The sequence below is a fragment of the Gopherus flavomarginatus genome, chromosome 6, assembly GCF_025201925.1.
Source record: "Gopherus flavomarginatus isolate rGopFla2 chromosome 6, rGopFla2.mat.asm, whole genome shotgun sequence".
In the NCBI taxonomy this organism is placed as follows: domain Eukaryota; kingdom Metazoa; phylum Chordata; order Testudines; family Testudinidae; genus Gopherus; species Gopherus flavomarginatus.
In genome coordinates, this window is record NC_066622.1 from 50326739 (window position 1) to 50345705 (window position 18967).

The 18967-nt window shown below is 41.8% G+C and overlaps 2 protein-coding genes across 6 annotated transcripts in view; both read right to left on the reverse strand.

Annotated features, from left to right (window-relative positions):
• The window catches only part of RBM6 (RNA binding motif protein 6), a 139126-nt gene that overhangs the window by 100089 nt on the left and 20070 nt on the right, over positions 1 to 18967 (reverse strand). For all 5 annotated transcript variants that reach the window (XM_050958637.1, XM_050958640.1, XM_050958636.1 and 2 more), the window contains exons 2-5: positions 15383 to 15494; positions 12006 to 13338; positions 11120 to 11209; positions 9855 to 9924 (exon numbers count right to left, since the gene is read on the reverse strand). In XM_050958637.1, the coding sequence (XP_050814594.1) occupies positions 9855 to 9924; positions 11120 to 11209; positions 12006 to 13338; positions 15383 to 15426 (1537 nt within the window). In that variant the 5' untranslated portion in view covers positions 15427 to 15494. The remainder of the gene's footprint in view (positions 1 to 9854; positions 9925 to 11119; positions 11210 to 12005; positions 13339 to 15382; positions 15495 to 18967) is intronic.
• On the reverse strand, positions 1218 to 5342 carry LOC127053658 (uncharacterized). The gene is made up of 2 exons (XM_050958746.1): positions 4785 to 5342; positions 1218 to 2965 (listed from the first exon to the last, which is right to left on the reverse strand). The coding sequence occupies exons 1-2, from the start codon at positions 4855 to 4857 to the stop codon at positions 2376 to 2378; spliced, it is 663 nt and encodes a 220-aa protein (XP_050814703.1). The 5' UTR covers positions 4858 to 5342; the 3' UTR covers positions 1218 to 2375.

Below are 18967 nucleotides of genomic sequence, written 5' to 3' on the forward strand. Positions count from 1 at the left end.
TTCTCCTTCCCCCCCGCCCACCCCCAAAAAAATCCCAACAACTTTTATAAGTGTTGCATTAGACTTCATGAACAGAAGTTCAGACAGGATCAACTCCTGCTGTGATTAGGTCTGCATGAATATGCAAAACACCAACATTACTGGAAGAGATGCACAAGAATACGCATTTAAGACTATGTAAATGGCAGCATTGCCTGAGCCACTAAGCTCACTGACTATATAACTGAGGAAATAAATTTTGTGCTCCTAATCTTTGCTAAGACATAATACACTCTGTAAATAATGTCTACACAAATTAATTTTTTCCCATAGAGATGTTAAAGTTTTCTTCCCGCAGAGGGTTCACGTGATGTGATGATACATTAAAGGGGACTTGATAAGCTAAACCAAAAATCAAACATTTGGCACATAATTCTAACCACCAGGATAAAGTTCTGAATTGAAGACCTACCTGGCCCCTGGCCTTTGCAGGTACTGAGGTCCAATACCACTGCAGATAATCAGCTTCTAACACTATCACACAATGATCTCGCATTTACTGCGTGGCAACCCCATGCCAACTCCTCATCCCAGATGAACATGAAGCTTATTTACGTGGTACATGGGACACTCTTTTATAAACACAATATTGCAAAGCTTATAAATTTTATTTTTAAATAGTAAAATAAACTGCTAAAAAAAACCTTAAAACCATTAAATATTGTGAAACATATCAAACCATCTTTTACCCAAACCACGCCAATTCTAACAGGGAATCACTAGTACAGCGCATGCTGAATGTCAGCAACTGATGATTCATGGTGGAACTGGAATTCAGACTATACAGGAAAAAAGTTCTTAGCATTTAATGTATTCTGGGTTTATATGAATTTCTCTGCTAAACCTGTGTGCTACATAAATCATATGTAAATAAGACAGACTTCTTTAAAGCCATGAAGAGTTGGATGGAAGGGCAGGGGGCAGAAGAGATTGTTTCCTGGTATTGGATGACAGGTTATAACAGAAACCTTGTCCAAGAACCGAGATGTTGCTCCCTAGTTCCCTCCATACACCCCCTTTACTCCCCTCCCATTCCTTTATCTTTCTGTTCCTTTGCCTTCTTTTCTGTTCTCCCCTTATTTTGAAGGAAAGGAAGGTCAATAAAATATTAAAAGTAAATAAACCAGGTCCTATTCCCCACCACTGTAGACTGAGAATACAAAACCACAAACTCTTGGTAAGGTAAAAACCTACCACTTTATTAATGATAAAATAAGTTACTGCCCCCTCTGTACTGAAAGGGTAGCACCACACACACACTCAAAATACAACAAACAACAATGCTGCACCAACAGAAAGGCACTGATGCCATAAGAGATACCAAAAACTTTTAGAAATTTGAAGGCAAACATAATATATCATACAGATTAAAACAGTTTTATCCTTAAATTACAGCCAGCGCATCCTCTGAGAGAAAGCATACAGAAATGACCAAGTCCAAAGAGGCTTGAGGGGTTGACCCCTCTCGCCCCTTCACTGGAGAAGCCCCAACCCCCTTCATCATCCCTCAGCCTAGAGGGACTAAAACAGGTCAAAGCTGCTAAGTATCCTGAAAGGGACAACAACACTTCTCCTTGCTGTGAAGGGTCACAGCCTAAAGACATGATCCCATGGGAGGGGGAAAAAACCACAATATTGAAAGGTTGTACGTTGCAGCTTTATTAAGGACAAAATCTTACAACAGTATATACACAGAATATCCCAGATTCTAATAAAGAGCAGGGACCATCAATAAAAAATTCCATAAGAGGGTTGGAGGCTGCTTATGAGGCAAAGTGGGGGTAGAACAGGAGCCTCGAATTAAAATGCTACTAAACACTTTATCATCTCATACTTATCAAACGATCTGTGATGGGGATTTTTACAAAATCATGTAGGAAAGCAACTAATTCAATAAGAAATGTTAATTCAGGCAGAGTGCTGACTCATTAAGGGACTAAGAAGTTTCAGATTTTGTGCTGGGGAGGTGAAAATGCTGAGCACAGCTGTATTCCAAAAAAGTGTCCCAAAAAGCTGTGACAGTGTTTTATGGACAGCCTTGTCTGCTGCTGCATTTCAGGGTTGTTGTATAAACTGTTCTCTATAGCAGGGCTAATCAGTTAGTCAGGTACTTCTGCACAGTCTATCAACAATACATTGCCTACCTCCCAGATACCTCCCTAGGTGAGGATAAGGTGCCAGGGAATGCCTTTTACTGGCAAGAGGCGGACTACTGCAGCCCTAAAACTGCAGCAGACTTGTCAAAAGCCAATTGTCCATCCAGCTGGAAGGACCAACAAGAGCCAGTGTTGCTGTTCAGCAAGGACCAACACTTTGGTCCTGGCCACTCTAGCTGGCTACAAACAAGATTCAATTGCTTCTCGTAGGCTGGCATTGAAAATACCTTCCCCGATCTCTGACAAGTGAACACCATTTGGGCTGAACAGCTCCGAGGAAGAATACATAATCTGGTCATGCCTCAAAACTGAGATCCCAAACATACTGCAAAATTTGGAGAGTTCCTTAATAATAATCTTCCTGGACTTCTCTACAACTCCTGGGGGTTTGTCTAACACTGGCCACGTCCTAGGCAGTAGAGTGGACCACACAATCTTTGTCTTGGGAAACATTGAACACAACGTTGTAAGGTCATTTTTCATGGTCTTGATTAAGCCCAGCCTTGACTGGTGAGCCAAGTCGTTTTCCCCTAAGTGTATAATTATCACATCAGGCAAAACGCCCCTCTGCACGACAGACTGTATTAGAGACAACAACTCATCCCACAGCATGTCCTTCGTACCCAACCACGATACACGAGCCCTGATGGGGTCTATCCCTAATCGTGCTCCATATGGATGGCACCAACCCCTCTTCCACAGTGAGGTCACCACTGTGTGGCCACAAATCCACACTTCCAGAGGATTAGCCTGAGGGGGTCGAGTCACTCCTGAAAGGAAACAACAAAAGGCTTCAGTTTAGTATGATCCTGCCCCACACCTCCTCTCAAACAATCCCCACTTCCCAGACCATCAGCTTGCCTTGCAATGCTACACGGGGTATGTGAGCTTGCAAACACGGTATTGTGGGGCTAGCAGTGTCAGAGTAGTGGTACTTGCAGCCTTCAAGAGGTGGTGGGACAGGAAGGTGCAGCAATGCCTTGTGCAATTTCACCAGCTGCAGGCCGTGATGATGCAAAGCAGCAGTCTAAGGAGACTGCCATGTCCCTCCAGCTACAATCATGGCTGTATCTGGGATTAGGTTATACTGGAAAAAAGTATGCCAAAGTGAAGTGACAATAAAGCTCTCAGGACATAACAAGAAAGAGCTCTACTTTAATGAAGAGAGGGACCACTCGCTCTTAGCATGCTCCCTGGATGAGGAAAATGGAGAGCTCATGCCCCAACACATGGTATGCTCAACCCAAGAGAGAAATATATAAAATCCCCACTGACAAGGCATTAACTACTAGGTCAACCATGAGCTTTTACCAAGTGAATAAGCCTTACATAGAGAACAAAATTAAATTTTAACAAACATCTACTGAAATATTTCTGACGCTAACCATCCACTGCTCTGATATACGGGATAGACTGCACCAGGAAGAATCCTCTTTTTAGTTTGCCTGTGGAGCCTACAAATTGAAACGATGGGATGTCAATGTGGCAGAGCTTAGCCAGAATGAGAAAGAAGTTAAATTTCTGAGTCAAGTACCAGGAAGAACTGTGTTAAACAACTGGTGTGGAATGGAGCGAAGGACAGGGTGGCAGCACACTGCACTGTCCACCTGCCAGGCCATTTCTGCCGGGTTATGGAGATCAAACACAAATTGGTGTGCTTGATTCCAGGGAAGGAAAGTGGCTACATTAATATCATTCCCTTGCTGACTGGACTACAGAGCAGTACTCGAGGGATGCCAACAAGGGAAAGAGCTGCAGTGGTCACTAAAAATGAGACAAAAGGGTTAAAGAGGGAAAGGATTCAGCGCCTATGAAAAAAGGTAATGGGAAATGGTCTTTGATGCTGATGGCACTCGCCAAAACCAAAAAGTATTCCAAAAATATTAACATAAAATAGAACAGCTGCTATTAACAAGCAGTTTCTAAAAGAGGTCATGCACATTGTAAGGTAGTACCATTAATTCCCTACACAGCACTATTGTTATTGGCCAATACAAATTTTCTATCCTCCAAAATTGGACACTTGCAGTCAACTGGTCCCTCTTCTCCTCCTACTGGCAAGGATGACACCTCTCTAGTCTCCCTCCTGCTCTGAAGTCTAAGATCATGCCCCTGGTATCATGGTACAAGTGCACCCCCCCACCCCACCCCCAGCTCTGGTGCTCAGTCCTTACATGACACCTTTGTCCAGTTCTTGCATCACACATACACAGGGGCCCTTAGCATCACAGGTCTGTCACAGCAGTGCCTGTCCTCAGATACTTTTCTGGGATGCTCCCTACCTCTAATACAAATCTAGTCAGCCGCCATCCCTGCACCCAAGCCAGCCCTGTGTTATTACCAATTAAAGAGGTATTCCCAGCTCTCACTATACAACACCGTCAGGAACTTCCCTTCACTTCATCTCTCAAAGCTCTCAAAGGAAACATTTACAGGATCTCCTTGATTAAAAAGGGGGGGGGATTCATTCAAACCCCAAGTTTCCCTGCTTCCCAACATTTCTATGCAGAAATAATATAAAATGTGCTTAAATAGGCTGCTGTAGACCTCACTTCTCCCTCTACCAACACTACCTCCACCCTGGCTCACCTGATCCCTCCAGCTCCGCTTCACAGGACTCCTCTTTGGGCGCTCCGTTCTCCACCTCGGCCAATGTGTCCATCCTCTGCAAGGGTCTCCCAGCCCGGGGAAGAACTCCTCTTGGCTCCCCAGATGCGCTCGTAGGTAAGCTGGCACATCCTCACAGGTCTACCAGCAACCTCTCCTTGGGGCTCACTTCCCCTAAACAGCTTCCCCAACCGTCGATACCAACTCTAGCACGAATCTCAGTTGAAAAATAGACCCTTCCATGCTCCTTTCACTGCAGAGAGTTTCCAGAGGAATAATTCACTTGAAAAGAAGGCTGAGGATGGCGGAGTATGGCCAATCTCATGCTCTCATTCATAACTTTGGGTTGTCTTTGTATTTGGCAAATACTGGTGCAGTGTTTCTTAAAGTAACATGACTCATAACAGGCAGCCAAAGGCCCTTTAAAATAAAGACAGCTCCTCACCCTCTGGTGGGCAGGGCATACATACAGTAATCCTGAATGTTCTGTGCACAATGGACACACAAGATCATTTCTCAGTCTTTTTGTTTTATGTTTAAACCCTACCTAGAAAAGTAGAAATAAAGACTGAAGAAAAAGTTTGGAGGAGCTATGTCTGGGTTTTAAAGTACAAGCAGGTTTAAAAGAAGTGAAGAGTTGTATTCATGTGAGATTCCTTGAAGAGCTTCAAACTTTTCTGGCAGTGGTAGTATTATGTCAAATTTACAGAAAGTAACATGGGAAGAAGCGAAGCACATGACAAAACTGGTCCAGTGGCATTTCACACATGATTAAAAGCTCCACCGCACACAACACACAAGGTTAAGTGTCCTTGAAAACCCTGACTCCTGCTGGACTACTGGAGATCAAGTTACTCTGAATGGAGAAAAGGGAGCTATTAGTCAATAATTACATAACCACTTCTCACGAGGCTATTCATAATCAAATCACTAGTATCTACCAAAAAGGTAGCTCAGCTTCCACTCTGACTGGGAATACATACTTCCCATCAGAAGATGAAGAAGAGGGTTACAGAGCAAAATGGCTCTTAACTCTTGAGGAAACACTATAGACACCATTCTCAAGACATTAATTGAGCTAGCAAGACTGATATTCTCCAAAAAGATACGGTCAGAGGAAGAGCCAACAATCTAAACTATTAATGTACTTATTTTTGCTAACACTATCACATACAATTACGGTAGGGGGATACAAAAAACCTGTCTGAACAAATTGTCTTGGTATCTCTAACACGTAGGTACACGCATTAGCTCAAAAGTTAGAGGTCCACCTTAACCATGTAAACATATGGAAGCTCTGAGTTAACACTCCATAAGATAATAAGGTAGAACATATTTGGTCTGAATATTAGATGTCTAACACATATCTGTGAATGTCCTGGGTGTTTGGGTTGAAGTCAGGTGAACTCATAATACAGTAGTTAAGCTAGTTCTCTTGATTAGTTTCTCTACTTTTTTTAAAATCCAGGTAGTAGTTGTACTGTTTATATGCCTCTTAGGCCAAACTGTCTAAAAGATAGATAGCTTGTATGCACATCAAAATCATAAACCATTGTGTCAGAAACAGTGTTCCATGATCAGCAAGTCCAGAGATGAAAATGTTTTTCCCTTAATGCACATGCATCATTTTTAAAAGTGCATCTTTATAAGCCTGAATAAATTCATCAAGCTACTAATCTCAGAGAAAGACTAACTACTGTAAAAATATTTTGCCAAACCAGTCTTGAAAAAAGTCACACCGCAAGGCTCAACGTGACAAAATATGATTAGGGCCCTACCAAATTCACGGCCATGAAAAACGCATTCCAGACCGTGATATCTGGTCTTTTGTGTGCTTTTACCCTACACTATAGGGATTTCACAGGGGAGACCAGTGTTTCTTGACCCAAAAGGGAGTTGCCGGGGGAGGCGGGGGGGGGGGAGCAGGTTCACAGTATTGCCATCCTTACTTCTGTGCTGCCTTCAGAACTGGGCAGCTGGAGAGCAGTGGCTGTTGGCTGGGCACCCAGCTCTGAAGACAGCGCCCCGCCAGCAGCAGTGCAGAAATAAGGGAGGCAATACCATACCATTGCACCCTTACTTCTGCACTGCTGCGTTCAGAGCTGGGCGGCTGAAGAGTGGCAGCTGCTGACTGAGGGCCCAGCTCTGCAGGCAGCAGCCCAGAAGTAAAGATAGCAGTACCACAACCCCCCAGCAATAACCTTGCAAAGCTCACACACACACGCACACACACATGCACACATCCTTTTCAGGTCAGGACCCCTACAATTACAACAACATGAAATTTCAGATTTAAATAGCTGAAATTATGAAATTTATGATTTTTGAAATCCTATGTCCATGTAATTGACCAAAACGGACTCTGAATTTGGTAGGGCCCTACATACGATAAAAAGAGCTTAACTGCCATTAAACTGATCTGAGCACTAATTATGGACATTTATTCCACACTGAGCATTATTAGCTATTGGCTACTTCCTTTCCCCAATATCTGCAGTCCTCTTCTCTCCAAGACGCACTGCCAACATGAAGTGCAAAATTAGACTCATGAATAAACGTTAAAATAATATATAGTTCTTGCTGTGTTGACACAGAACTTGCACTCATAGAAAAGTGTATTACCCACGCATAGATGGACTTAGCACTAGCTCTTTTGAATTATACTGTCATTTTTTTCACCAAAATAATCAATATAGCTGGTGTGCATAGGTGTATTACCGAGCACCTTCCATAATAAAATTTGCAGCATGATGTTGCCTTTGATTGTATGCATATTTAAGCACACACACCATTACTGCAGTAGTAGAGTCCCAATCATGATTGGGCCCCTATTTCCAAACAGACTTAGCTTTTCAGAAAAACTAAACTCTGAGCTCAATTTTTCAGTTTCTCAGCTCACTTTTTTTAAGTTGAGTTTACGTAAGCTTTCACCTTTTTAGTTACCTGATCAAGAAAAGATGTTTTCCACATTTTCAGAAAGTTATTTTGTTGACACACATATTACTGATTGATAAGTTACATAACTTCTGAGATTCCTGAATGGCATTTAAATTCTCAGGCATGTTGCAATAACAGATTTTGTTTTGCATTGAATCTCAAATCTTCGGATTGTCAAAACAATGCATCTGGCTAAAGCGTGGTTATGTGGACCATGAATAATTCTGCACTACTGCAGACAAGTCAATAGGAAGCAGGGCAACTGACCAATCAAATTAGAACAAATTAGCCCACAGAACATAAGCTACTTTTTTAAAATGTCAACCATTTCCCTCACCAAAAAAGTATTACTACTATTTTACAATAACAGAAATACAATTCTTGCTAAAGCTGATGATGACATGAGAACTGAAACAGAACATTTCGTTTATAGTGTATTAAGGGAAATTTGCACTTCTTGCATTAAAGTATAACCATCTGTGGGCATTAAGGCCTCAGCATGCAGCTTTAGACATTACCTCCCACATCTGGACACCTTCGGAAACTGTGGGGAAATAGCTCTCTACCAAAAGCCTAACTATACATCCAAATAGACTGGAGTTGCAAGACTTGTGAAGAGAAGTCCAGGTTGGAATTTATTTTTTACTGAAAAGAAACGACATACTCCTGAGAAAGTATCAGACAGAACCATGTACGTATGTGTACAAACACAGTGTTCCAGCTGTGATGATCCAAAACATTACAGAGATAACATGGGTGAGGTAAGAAAACATATTATACCCCACTCAGCTTTTCTCTGTGCACAAATATTATGCTCGGTAATTGTGGTGTTGCACTGTATTCATTTCATAAGCTTGATGATAGCCACACTGTGTAACACTCAAGGAGGATGGAAGGGAGCAGAGAAGCACTGCCCATGTCCTCTGTGAATCCTGCTTGTTAGACAAAAAAAGAAGACATCACTATGGGACATTCTTTTGTTCAAGGGACCATGGAAAGGTGGAGATCACTCCTTTGACAGCTGCTCAGAACCAAAGATGCAATTAAAGCTTTCACTTTGTGAAATACTCCCTTGTTCAATTGTAAATAAGTAATGCGTTGACCCCAGGCATTACAACTATCCAGCAAGTAATCCAGACCAGCAATGGTATAATGCAATGGCCAACATGGAAACTTTAGCTTAATTTATTTTATTTTAAAAAAAAAAAAAACACAAGAGTCTCCTTCTTTTAAGGGTTTGTAAAATGAAAAAATTCACTTTGGAGCAGAAGCTGTTCAGTATCATCAGAGCAGGGAGAGATGCTTTCAGATGATTGCCCATTGTATCCAGACTTTTCTTTCTATTGTAATTCTAACAACATCGCCAAGAATCATCCCTCATTCTCTACCATTGCACTTTCTTGTTTCAACACCTTTTTTTCCACCTAGAAAGGAACCCTGCAAGTCTTGTGAATACATGTCAGAAGCAGGAAAAGTGAACCAGGAAAATGAAAAAAGTCATCCTTTGATATGAGAAAAGCCATCCTAATCCAGAATCGTGTGTGTGTGTGTGTGTGTGTGTATGTGTGTGTGTGTGTGTGTGTGTGTGTGTATGTGTGTGCGTGTAAATTACATTTTGACCAGTGTTTCATAGCTAGGATGTACGACAATAGCTTGGGATTACAAAAATAGCAACATTTGTCAGTGATGCAAGGTCTCATGAGAAGCCTATTTGTATATAATTTTTTCCAGAGGTTAAGACCAATTGCCAAATAAAAGGATTTAACAGGCAACCTCTACTGGGAAAAAACATTGCCCACTGTGCATACAGGTTTTGCTCCTGAAGGAGTTCATCAGAAAGTTTTGCTGCTTTCTGTCACTCACACATGGCTAGAGCACAGGTAGTACATGTGCTTAACCTCTGAAGTACCAAATCTGTGATTGATGCCACCAATTTTGTAGCCAGCAAGGGTATAAACTAGATGATTCAATAGGCTTTTTCAGGCCATACTACCTATGGTTATGGCATCAAACAATTTAAATAAAAAGAATAAGTGAGCACCAGTCTGATAAAGGCCTTTTGATAACCCCACCCCAGCTCCCTGAGACCAGAAGCACTGAAAAAAATGTTCTCACCTGAACTATAATCTTTTAGGCGCAAGTCTTTCACAGGTGTCCCATCAGGCGCTCGGAAAGCATTGAGAATCTAAAGAGACATACCAAGAGTTCACATTAGTTCCACAGCACACATTAAACCAAGGCTACTTTAGGAAGACAAGATAGCTTTTACTGTACTCTATTTTCTCTCTCTAACACTCTCATAAGATTTCTGTCGGTTTTGGATTCCAAACTCCAATACAAAGTGGCATATTCTCCCACAGAGTCCCCTTATCATCTGAGAACTGCCTTTTAAAGAGAGAAACTGTCATTACAGCAGAACTCAGGTGCATGGAATTTAGTTATTTAGGTTTTAATGTCCTCTCCATTCAGAATGTTTTCTTTTGAATGTGTTGCAATCACTTCTCTGGCCATTTATTGCTATTAAAATCACTGATCACTAATTACCTTTGAGATTGTTTTGGCCTTTATTTTCTCAAACATCCCACTATCTCAAGACACAGTAAGTTCCTCACATGAGTTCTCATGCACAGTTCTCAAGAAGTCTGATCATCATAACTGAACTAAAGAGCACTATAATGCAAGAGGCCCAAACTCTGGAACTGCCATGAGATATACCCTGGGGCTGACTATTGGAGCTCTGTGGAAGTAACTTTTTCCTACCATCTCACAGAGGAAGGCTAGCAACCAGTGTTGGCTTTTTGAGTAAGCTCAAGTGTAGTAGATGTCTTTTCTATCTCTATAGGATACTATTTTAGCACCTCCAAGGTATTGCCTATGGAGCGGCCTGCAGCTCCCTTTCTGGCTACAAGGTAAATACAGATGAAGTAATACAGGAATATAATGCAGCCTGAAAGACAGCAAAGTGAAAAGCCTTAGGCCCACCAGACAGGCTTAAACGATCAAGCTAAAGTGAACTACATTTTCTCATCTACAAGCACGCAAGAGTGTCACCTCTACATTACTCTCAGTGAAAGTCTCAACAACAAGAAAAAAGTAGCACTGTGGTCACCCCTAAAACCTGGGATTTCCATGTGGAAAAAATCATGAACTAGTGTAAATTGCACTCTGCCCACCTCTTGGACGCAAAAGGCCTGAAAATACATTTTAGATTGGCAATTGCTTATGTTTTTTGTTTAACAAAGAAAAGTTGCTCTTCTTCTCTAATTAAAAATCTCTTCAGTTCTTCAGATCATGCTGGGAACTGCTTGCAACATTTGGGATGTTACATACTTTTGCTACAGATTTGATAAACTTTGGAGGAATTTAAAAAAACCACTTACGTCATCCTTTGTGGCAGTTTCAGGCACTCCTCCCAGCCGAATGAGCTTGCTTGGTTTCACTTCTTTGGGGCAGGTCCTGTAATCTTGGTCCTTGAGTTCAGAATCAAGATAGTTTTACAATGGAGACAAGCTTGGCCTCAATACACAAAATAAAGCAAGGCACAATTCATAAGCAGAATGGCTCCAAGCTGTATTGGCTGGTTGTAGCCTTTTAAACTTAGAGCTATTTCAAATGCACTTAGTTTCCATAAAGAAAAAATAATAATTGGAGATGCACTTATCTCCTAGAACTGGAAGGGACCTTGAAAGGTCATTGAGTCCAGGCCCCTGCCTTCACTAGCAGGACCAAGTACTGATTTTTGCCCCACATCCCTAAGTGGCCCCCTCAAGGACTGAACTCACAACCCTGGGTTTAAGCAGGCCAATGCTCAGACCACTGAGCTATCCCTCCCAGTACATCTAATCCCTGTAAATACTTGCCTACATGCTATATCATTCAGAGTAACCCTCGGTCACTGCTAAGAAGTGGCCAAAGTCCTGGAAAAATCAGGGGCTCTAAAAGATTTTAAAGAAAAGTGGGACAAGCCAACACACAGTTTTGTTGTGCTCCGAAAAGCAGGAGATATTTGGATATTTTAAAAAAATAGCTTGAATTATTTATGTTGATATTACTTTGGACTAAATTAAATGTGTGGTGGAGAGGAAATGAGTGGGAGTAGAAAATCAGAGGATGAGAAGGCATTCAGGGAAGGTAGGATAGAGGGATAGGACTGCTACTCCTAGGATTTGGACGGAAATCTCCTTCGCTGCCCCTTTCCTCCTTTTTTCTCATACTTTAAATAAAAAAGGATCTGTTTTGGCTCAGAGTTTTTACAAAACCACATACCTGAAGATCCTGCCTAGAATCTTTGCTGGGTTTTCCTTCTGTAAAGGACTTGCCGTGCTCATAATCAAACAGCTGACTTCCTGGCAGCCGGTGATCTACATCTCTGTACTCAATGTTTCTGTAATCAGTATCTTGTCTTCCAAGGAAATCCAAACCACCTTCGCCCTTTAGCACAAGACTAGAATCTGATCTTTGATGTTCAGTACCAGAAAGCTGCTGCTCATTCGCAAAGGTTGGCGGTGGCTCATCTCGATCTTGAAGAGACCCATGGCTACTCTGGAAATCTAGTGAAGACTCAAGGGACTCTTCTTCTCTGGTTCTCGGCTCTGAATGTTGAAACTCTCCTTTCTGGATGCCAAAGGGAGATCTGTCTAGAATAACATCACGTGTAGACTCTTCTCTCTTATTTGTGCTTAAGGCAGATTGCTCTCTGTCTGTTAAAGGTATAGTAGACTGACTGTGCCTAAAATCTACAAGATTCTGATCCACAGGGGGCATCTCCCTGTCAGTAAAGTCCATAGGAGGAGCCATGTCTCTGCCCCTAAAATCCTGATCAGATCGGGACTTGTGCCTATTTCTGAAATCTGAAGATGGTGTCTCCCTGTCCCTAAAGTCCAGATCAGAGGTACTCATCCCCCTTAAGTCCACGTCAGGTACATCTCTGTTTCTAAAGTCTGAATAGGAATGCTCTCTGCCCCGATAGTGTAACTCAGGCATGTCCCTTGACCTAAAGTCTGAATGGGCTCCATCTCTACCTCTAAAGTCCAGATCAAATGAACCCCTGCTCCTGTAGTCTGATGGAAGGTCCTCTCTGCCCCTATAGTCCATGGTATGCGCTTCCCTGTCCCTGTAACTCATACGGCTTGCCTCCCTATTTCTATAATCCATAGAAGGAACATCCCCCGCCCTGAAGTCCATAGACGGCCCTTCTCTATCTTGGAAATCTCCAGAGTACATCTCCCTGCCCCTAAACTCAGAAGAGGGAGGTTCCCGGCCCCTAAATTCTGAAGAGGGTGGTTCCCGGGCCCTGAAGTCCAACTGTGAATCGTCTCTGTTCTGAAAGTCAGAAGGTGGGAAGTCCCTACCCCTGAAATCATGATGACCCTCCCCACCTCTGAAATCACTCCGTGGTCCATCTCTAGCTCCATAGGTGAAAGAAGCTTCCTCTCTGTTGGCAAACTGAGGGTTGAGAAGGCCTGAGAGTGCCTGGATATCAAAAGGAAGTGATTCTCTGCCAGAGAAGTTGCCAGAGTGTCTTTCTTGAGCAAGACTATCAAGGGAAGGAGGGTATTCCCTGTTCCACCCGGGAGTAAACCTTTCTTCTTGGCTCCCACTGTAGAAATAAAGACAGTATTATTCACAACGTGCTTAGTGTCTGAACTCTACACAGAAGCACATTCTTCTCTAAGCTCTAAGATCCACAGAAGGCACTGACGTTTGGCAATTTAACATGAGGCAGCATACAAGAGATGTGAAACATTTGTGTGCTCCCATTGCACTACAATTTCCAGAAGCACTCAACAAGGAAAACCTGCAATATTAATGGATTAATGATGGTAGTAGTCCTGCACTATACGCAGCTAGGGAGTCAGGTGAGGCTCCAAGTGGTGTATTTGCTTAAGCATCACTAGCCCCATTCTGAAGGGGTCCATTTTTGCTTTGCTTCTCTTAGCACTGATATGAATGGTTAACTTCCTAAATGGTCATGAGGTGGAGGTTACCTAGTCATCTCCATTAGTACTCTATGCAACAACAGTTTGTCCTCTTTGCTAGGGCCTGCCTGATATTGCAAGATGCTGAGCACTCTCAATTCACACTAACTTCAATGGGAGTTTGGGAGTGCTCCTAGGAACAGGACAAGTGTTCAAAACTGTGTAGCTTCCTTGTGTCATACTAGCTTCCCAGCAACTGCACCTAATTTATGTTGCTAAAGCCATGGGCTTTAATTCTCTGTCCACAATGAGACTCAGGTTTTTTCTCAAGAGGTAGTTTCATAATAACAGGTTTTATGGCGAAGGAGCAATCTGTCATTTTAGCCAAGTCTGACTCCCACGCATTTTTTAAAAACGCAAAAGGTAAACAGAAATAGAGCAAGAATCTTTAAAGAACAATCCCAAATCCTGATAAATCAGTAGACACTTCCTCTTGGCAATCTTAGCAAATCAAGTTCACCTTAAAATTCACAGTGATAGAAGCACTCATCCATGGACATGTGAGATGACATTTGAATTTAGTCAAATTGTCTATGGATATATTGAAAGCAGTAATGCAAAACAATAGTTACAACTTGGATCAAGGGGAAATATAGAATTTTCCAACATTTGAAAGAATGATGCTGGTTAATTTTCAACTGGAAAAAAAACACCAGGAAAGCACTATCATCTAGAATCAGCCAGAACAGTATTAGTTCAAGGATAAAATAAAATCACATACAGCTACTCATATATAAAGCTGTAAGGAGAGAAATGATTTCTTGGCAATCTCTACTCGTTACTGACTCAAACAGCAGAAGTATTCTCATTATCTCAGAACCCTGTGGGGTAAATTTCTGTTGTGAGGAAGTACACTCAGCAGATTCATTCAGAGGCACAAATAAGCGAATTAGCAAGGATAACAAAAGAACTAAGTACTAGTGGCTAAACAGTGAAACAGCCTAGCTCCTGATAACTCTCTTTTTCTAATCCCAGTGTCCCAATATCAACCTAGGGTCTAAATGACAGGCAGAGGTATGCAAGCAAGAGAAACATTCCATTGTGTTGGTACTTCACGGTTGAGCGTAAGGAGTGTTAAGTGACATTCACAAGTGTCTCGCACTTATATACATTCCACATTCTGAGCTCTACTTCCTCAGATTTCTCTCTCAATAGTGGAAGTAGCCTAAACATTCACTACAAACACGCATCCTTAAAGGCTGTGAACTTACAGATATGTTTGAAACCAAGAAACGCTGAAACCAGGATCCAACAGGATCCACATGATAATCTTTAAAAATTCCTTTGCAGCTTCTAGACTCAAACGTTAGGTGTGTATTAACACCTTAGCTAAAAATGGCTACATTAAATTTAGGTGTATGTTCAGCAAAGGGGCAAGGAGGCGAAGCAGAAATGCTGGAAGCAGCTATCTTTGCAGAAGAAGTAACTAGCAGGAATTTACAGGAAGTTGGAACATTATGTGCGGCTAGAAAACAGGCAGTTTGAGCCACTGAGAGTAGTTCCATAGTGCTCACATAGCTCATCCAAAACCAGTTTCACAATAGCAAGATGTGCAGTGAGTAATGACAAACAGTAAACAGAGAAGGGGGCGCCATAGCCCCTGTTACTGTTAACATTTCACGTAAGAAGAGCCTTGAAATATAAACTCCAAATCCAAACACTTACCGGAAAGGGCCCATTCTGTTGGCTGGCCGAGGGTTTCCCCACATCTTTCCCTGTCTGGTAGACTTCCAAAGATGGATAAATTCCTTCTGCAAACAATGAAAGACAGCAGAACCTGTGGTGGAAATAGCATGACTGTAGACATAGACATAAAGCATTTAAGAAAAATATCATCTGATCAGTTTAAACAAAGTTTTGTATATCTGAGATTCAGAAATATAAGCAACATGCTCCAGTGCAAGTACACAGAAATGAGACAATTAAACTCTTCATCTTACTAAGTTTGTAGATCTCATAGTCATAGACTTTAAGGTCAGAAGGGACCATTATGATCATCTAGTCTGACCTCCTGCATAACGCAGGCTACAGAATTGTACCCACTCACTCCTGTAACAAATCCCTAACCTAAATCCGAGTTATTGAAGTCCTCAAATCGTGGTTTAAAGACCTCAAGGTGCAGAGAATCCTCCAGCAAGTGACCCGTGCCCCATGCTGCAGAGGAAGGCGAAAAACCTCCAGGGCCTCTGCCCATCTGCCCTGGAGGAAAATTCCTTCCCAGCCCCAAATATGGCGATCAGTTAAACCTTGAGCATGTGGGCAAGACTCACTGGCCAGCACTCAGGAAAGAATTCTCTGTAGTAACTCAGATCCAACCCCATCTAATATCTCATCACAGGGCATACTTACCTGCTAATAATCAAAGATGAATTAATTGACAAAATTAGGCTATCCCATCATACCATCCCCTCCATAAACTTATCAAGCTTAGTCTTGAAGCCAGATATGTCTTTTGCCCCCGCTACTCCCCTTGGAAGGCTGTTCCAGAACTTCACTCCTCTAACGGTTAGAAACCTTCATCTAATTTCAAGTCTAAACTTCCTAGTGTCCAGTTTATATCCATTTGTTCTTGTGTCCACATTGGTACTAAGCTTAAATAATTCCTCTCCCTCCCTGATATTTATCCCTCTGATATATTAATAAAGAGCAATCATATCTCCCCTCAGCATTCTTTTGGTTAGGCTAAACAAGACAAGCTCTTTCAGTCTCCTTTCATAAGTCAGGTTTTCCATTCTTCAGATCATCCTAGTAGCCCTTCTCTGTACCTGTTCCAGTTTGAATTCATCCTTCTTAAACATGGACACCAGAACTACACACAATATTCCAGATGAGGTCTCACCAGTGCCTTGTATAATGTTACTAACACCTCCTTATCTTTACTGGAAATACCTCGCCTGATGCATCCTAAGATCACATTAGCTTTTTTAATGGCCATATCACATTGGCGGCTCATAGTCATCCTGCGATCAACCAATACTCCAAGGTCCTCCTTCTCCTCTGTAACTTCCAACTGATGTGTCCCCAATTTATAACTAAAATTCTTGTTATTAATCACTAAGTGCATGACCTTGCACTTTTCACTATTAAATTTCATGCTGTTACTATTACTCCAGTTTATAAGGTCATCCAAATCTTCCTGTATGATATCCCAGTCCTTCTCTGTATTAGCAATACCTCCCAGCTTTGTGTCACCCACAAACTTTATTAGCACATTCCCACTTTTTGTGCCAAGGTCAGTAATAAAAAGATTAAATAAGATTGTTCTCAAAACTGATCCCTGAGGAACTCCACTAGTAATCTCCTTCCAGCCTGACAGTTCACCTTTCAGTACGACCTGTTGTAGTCTCCCCTTTAACCAGTTCCTTATCCACTTTTCAATTTTCATATTGATCCCCATTTTTTCCAATTTAACTAATAATTCCCTGTGTGGAACCGTATCAAATGCCTTACTGAAACTGAGGTAAATTAGATCCACTGCGTTTCCTTTGTCTAAAAAATCTGTTACCTTCTCAAAGAAGGAGATCAGGTTGGTTTGGCACGATCTACCTTTTGTAAAACCATGTTGTATTTTGTCCCAATTACCATTGACTTCAATAGGTTCCAAACTATTCACCTTTTTTTTTAAATCAGATTGTCAGAATGGCAGGGGATAGTAATTTAAGATTTATTTGTCATTAATACCACACTTCCCACCTACTGTGTATTCTAATTTACCATTCACATTCCAATTAGAAAGGAGAAAACACTGAAGATCTACAAATCAATAGAGCTGTAGTTAAAAAACAATCAATGTACAACATTAATTTTTAACCCAGGCACAATTTCTGGCATAAGCTCTTGGCTGGCCATGTATGGAAACATTTCCATTCAAGTGGTCTATCATGTTTATTGTGCTACCTAGAGGCACTTGGATTACAAACAAACATCTTGCTCACAATTTGTTATATAAGCACCACAATTGTGCACAGTTCTAATCGGGAAGGATATATCAGATCACAGGGTAGTCTGCTTTGGATCTCTTTCCAGAGGCTAGGAGAACATCCACAGCAAGTCTAGCCTCCTACTATGTTTCAGTCCCACAAGTAAGATTCCTCTTTTGGTCTGATTATCAGCATAACCATGGGATACATTCATAGGAATACAAGAAAGGTGTCTGGCAAAAAAACTTTTATGACTTGTGCAGAAGACCAGAAGAGGCCCTGACTTAATTACCACCAGCACAGATAGCATCTTCCTCATCCCTGACAACAAGACTAATCCATAAATGGAAAGCAGTCTTTTTTTGGACAAATGGGCTGCTAAAAGTAGGAAGCCAAGGCCTGGAAAAAAGGGAACATCACTACAGAGAATGTACTGCAGGCTCCTGATCAACCACAGGAGAACATAGAACCCTCCAGTGTAAGTGAAGAGGGTTCCACTCATCATGGCATAGTTTTCAAAGTGGGAAAGATCAAGAAGGGGAAGAGTGAAAAGAAAGAGAGAGTGCATATGATAATTACTTCTGAAAAAACATAAAAGTCCAATGGTCTGTCTATGGAGTTATCACAAAAGTTGGTACTAGCAGGCAGAAAGTAGGTTCTCTCTCATGGCTGACATACTTGCAGAGCTGCATATACCAAACAGGGGCAGACAGAAGAGGGCACTACAGAAGTGGAACAGGAGATGTTCCAAAGAGCAGTAGTGGTACTGCTTAAAATTCCCACAGGACTGTCTTTAGTGTTCCAGTACTACATAGACAACTAGCAGAATAGAGCACAGCACTTGATAAAGGACAAATGTGATACTGGATGTGGAATTATTTCAACCCTGAAACACATGGGTAATTTGTCCAATATGTCAGCAGATGGCTGGCTATGATTTTAACCTTAAACAGCTGGGTATCACACGTATGAAAAACCATTTCAAGGACATAAATGAGGTGAGAGTGATATGGATACACCTAAGTGAGCAGTCTCAACAGCCCGAGTTAGCTGGAGAATTGCTCATCAGCACTGCACAATGCTGTCAAGACAAGCACGTTCCATTGTGAGGCAATGAACGCAGAAAACAATCATTCCCACAGCTACCTAGGATGGAACAGCAGACACTCACAGAAGTTTGAGAAAGGTCAAAAATACATCTGAAGAGGCACTCCTGCCTCTGAAAAGATGCTTCGCCCACCTGGAAGATGAGGATGTCCAGAAGTTACTGGCTACAGTCAAATCCAAAAGATCCGGGGCCAAGCAGTTCCATAACCTTTTTTTTTGTTTG

Bases quoted from the DNA above. Each gene is read 5' to 3' on its own strand.
- LOC127053658 (XM_050958746.1), bottom strand. From the start codon at position 4,857: ATGGACACATTGGCCGAGGTGGAGAACGGAGCGCCCAAAGAGGAGTCC. The intron at 2,966-4,784 runs GTGAGCCAGGGT...GTTTCCTTTCAG, and splicing joins AGCGGAGCTGGAGGGATCAG to GAGTGACTCGACCCCCTCAG.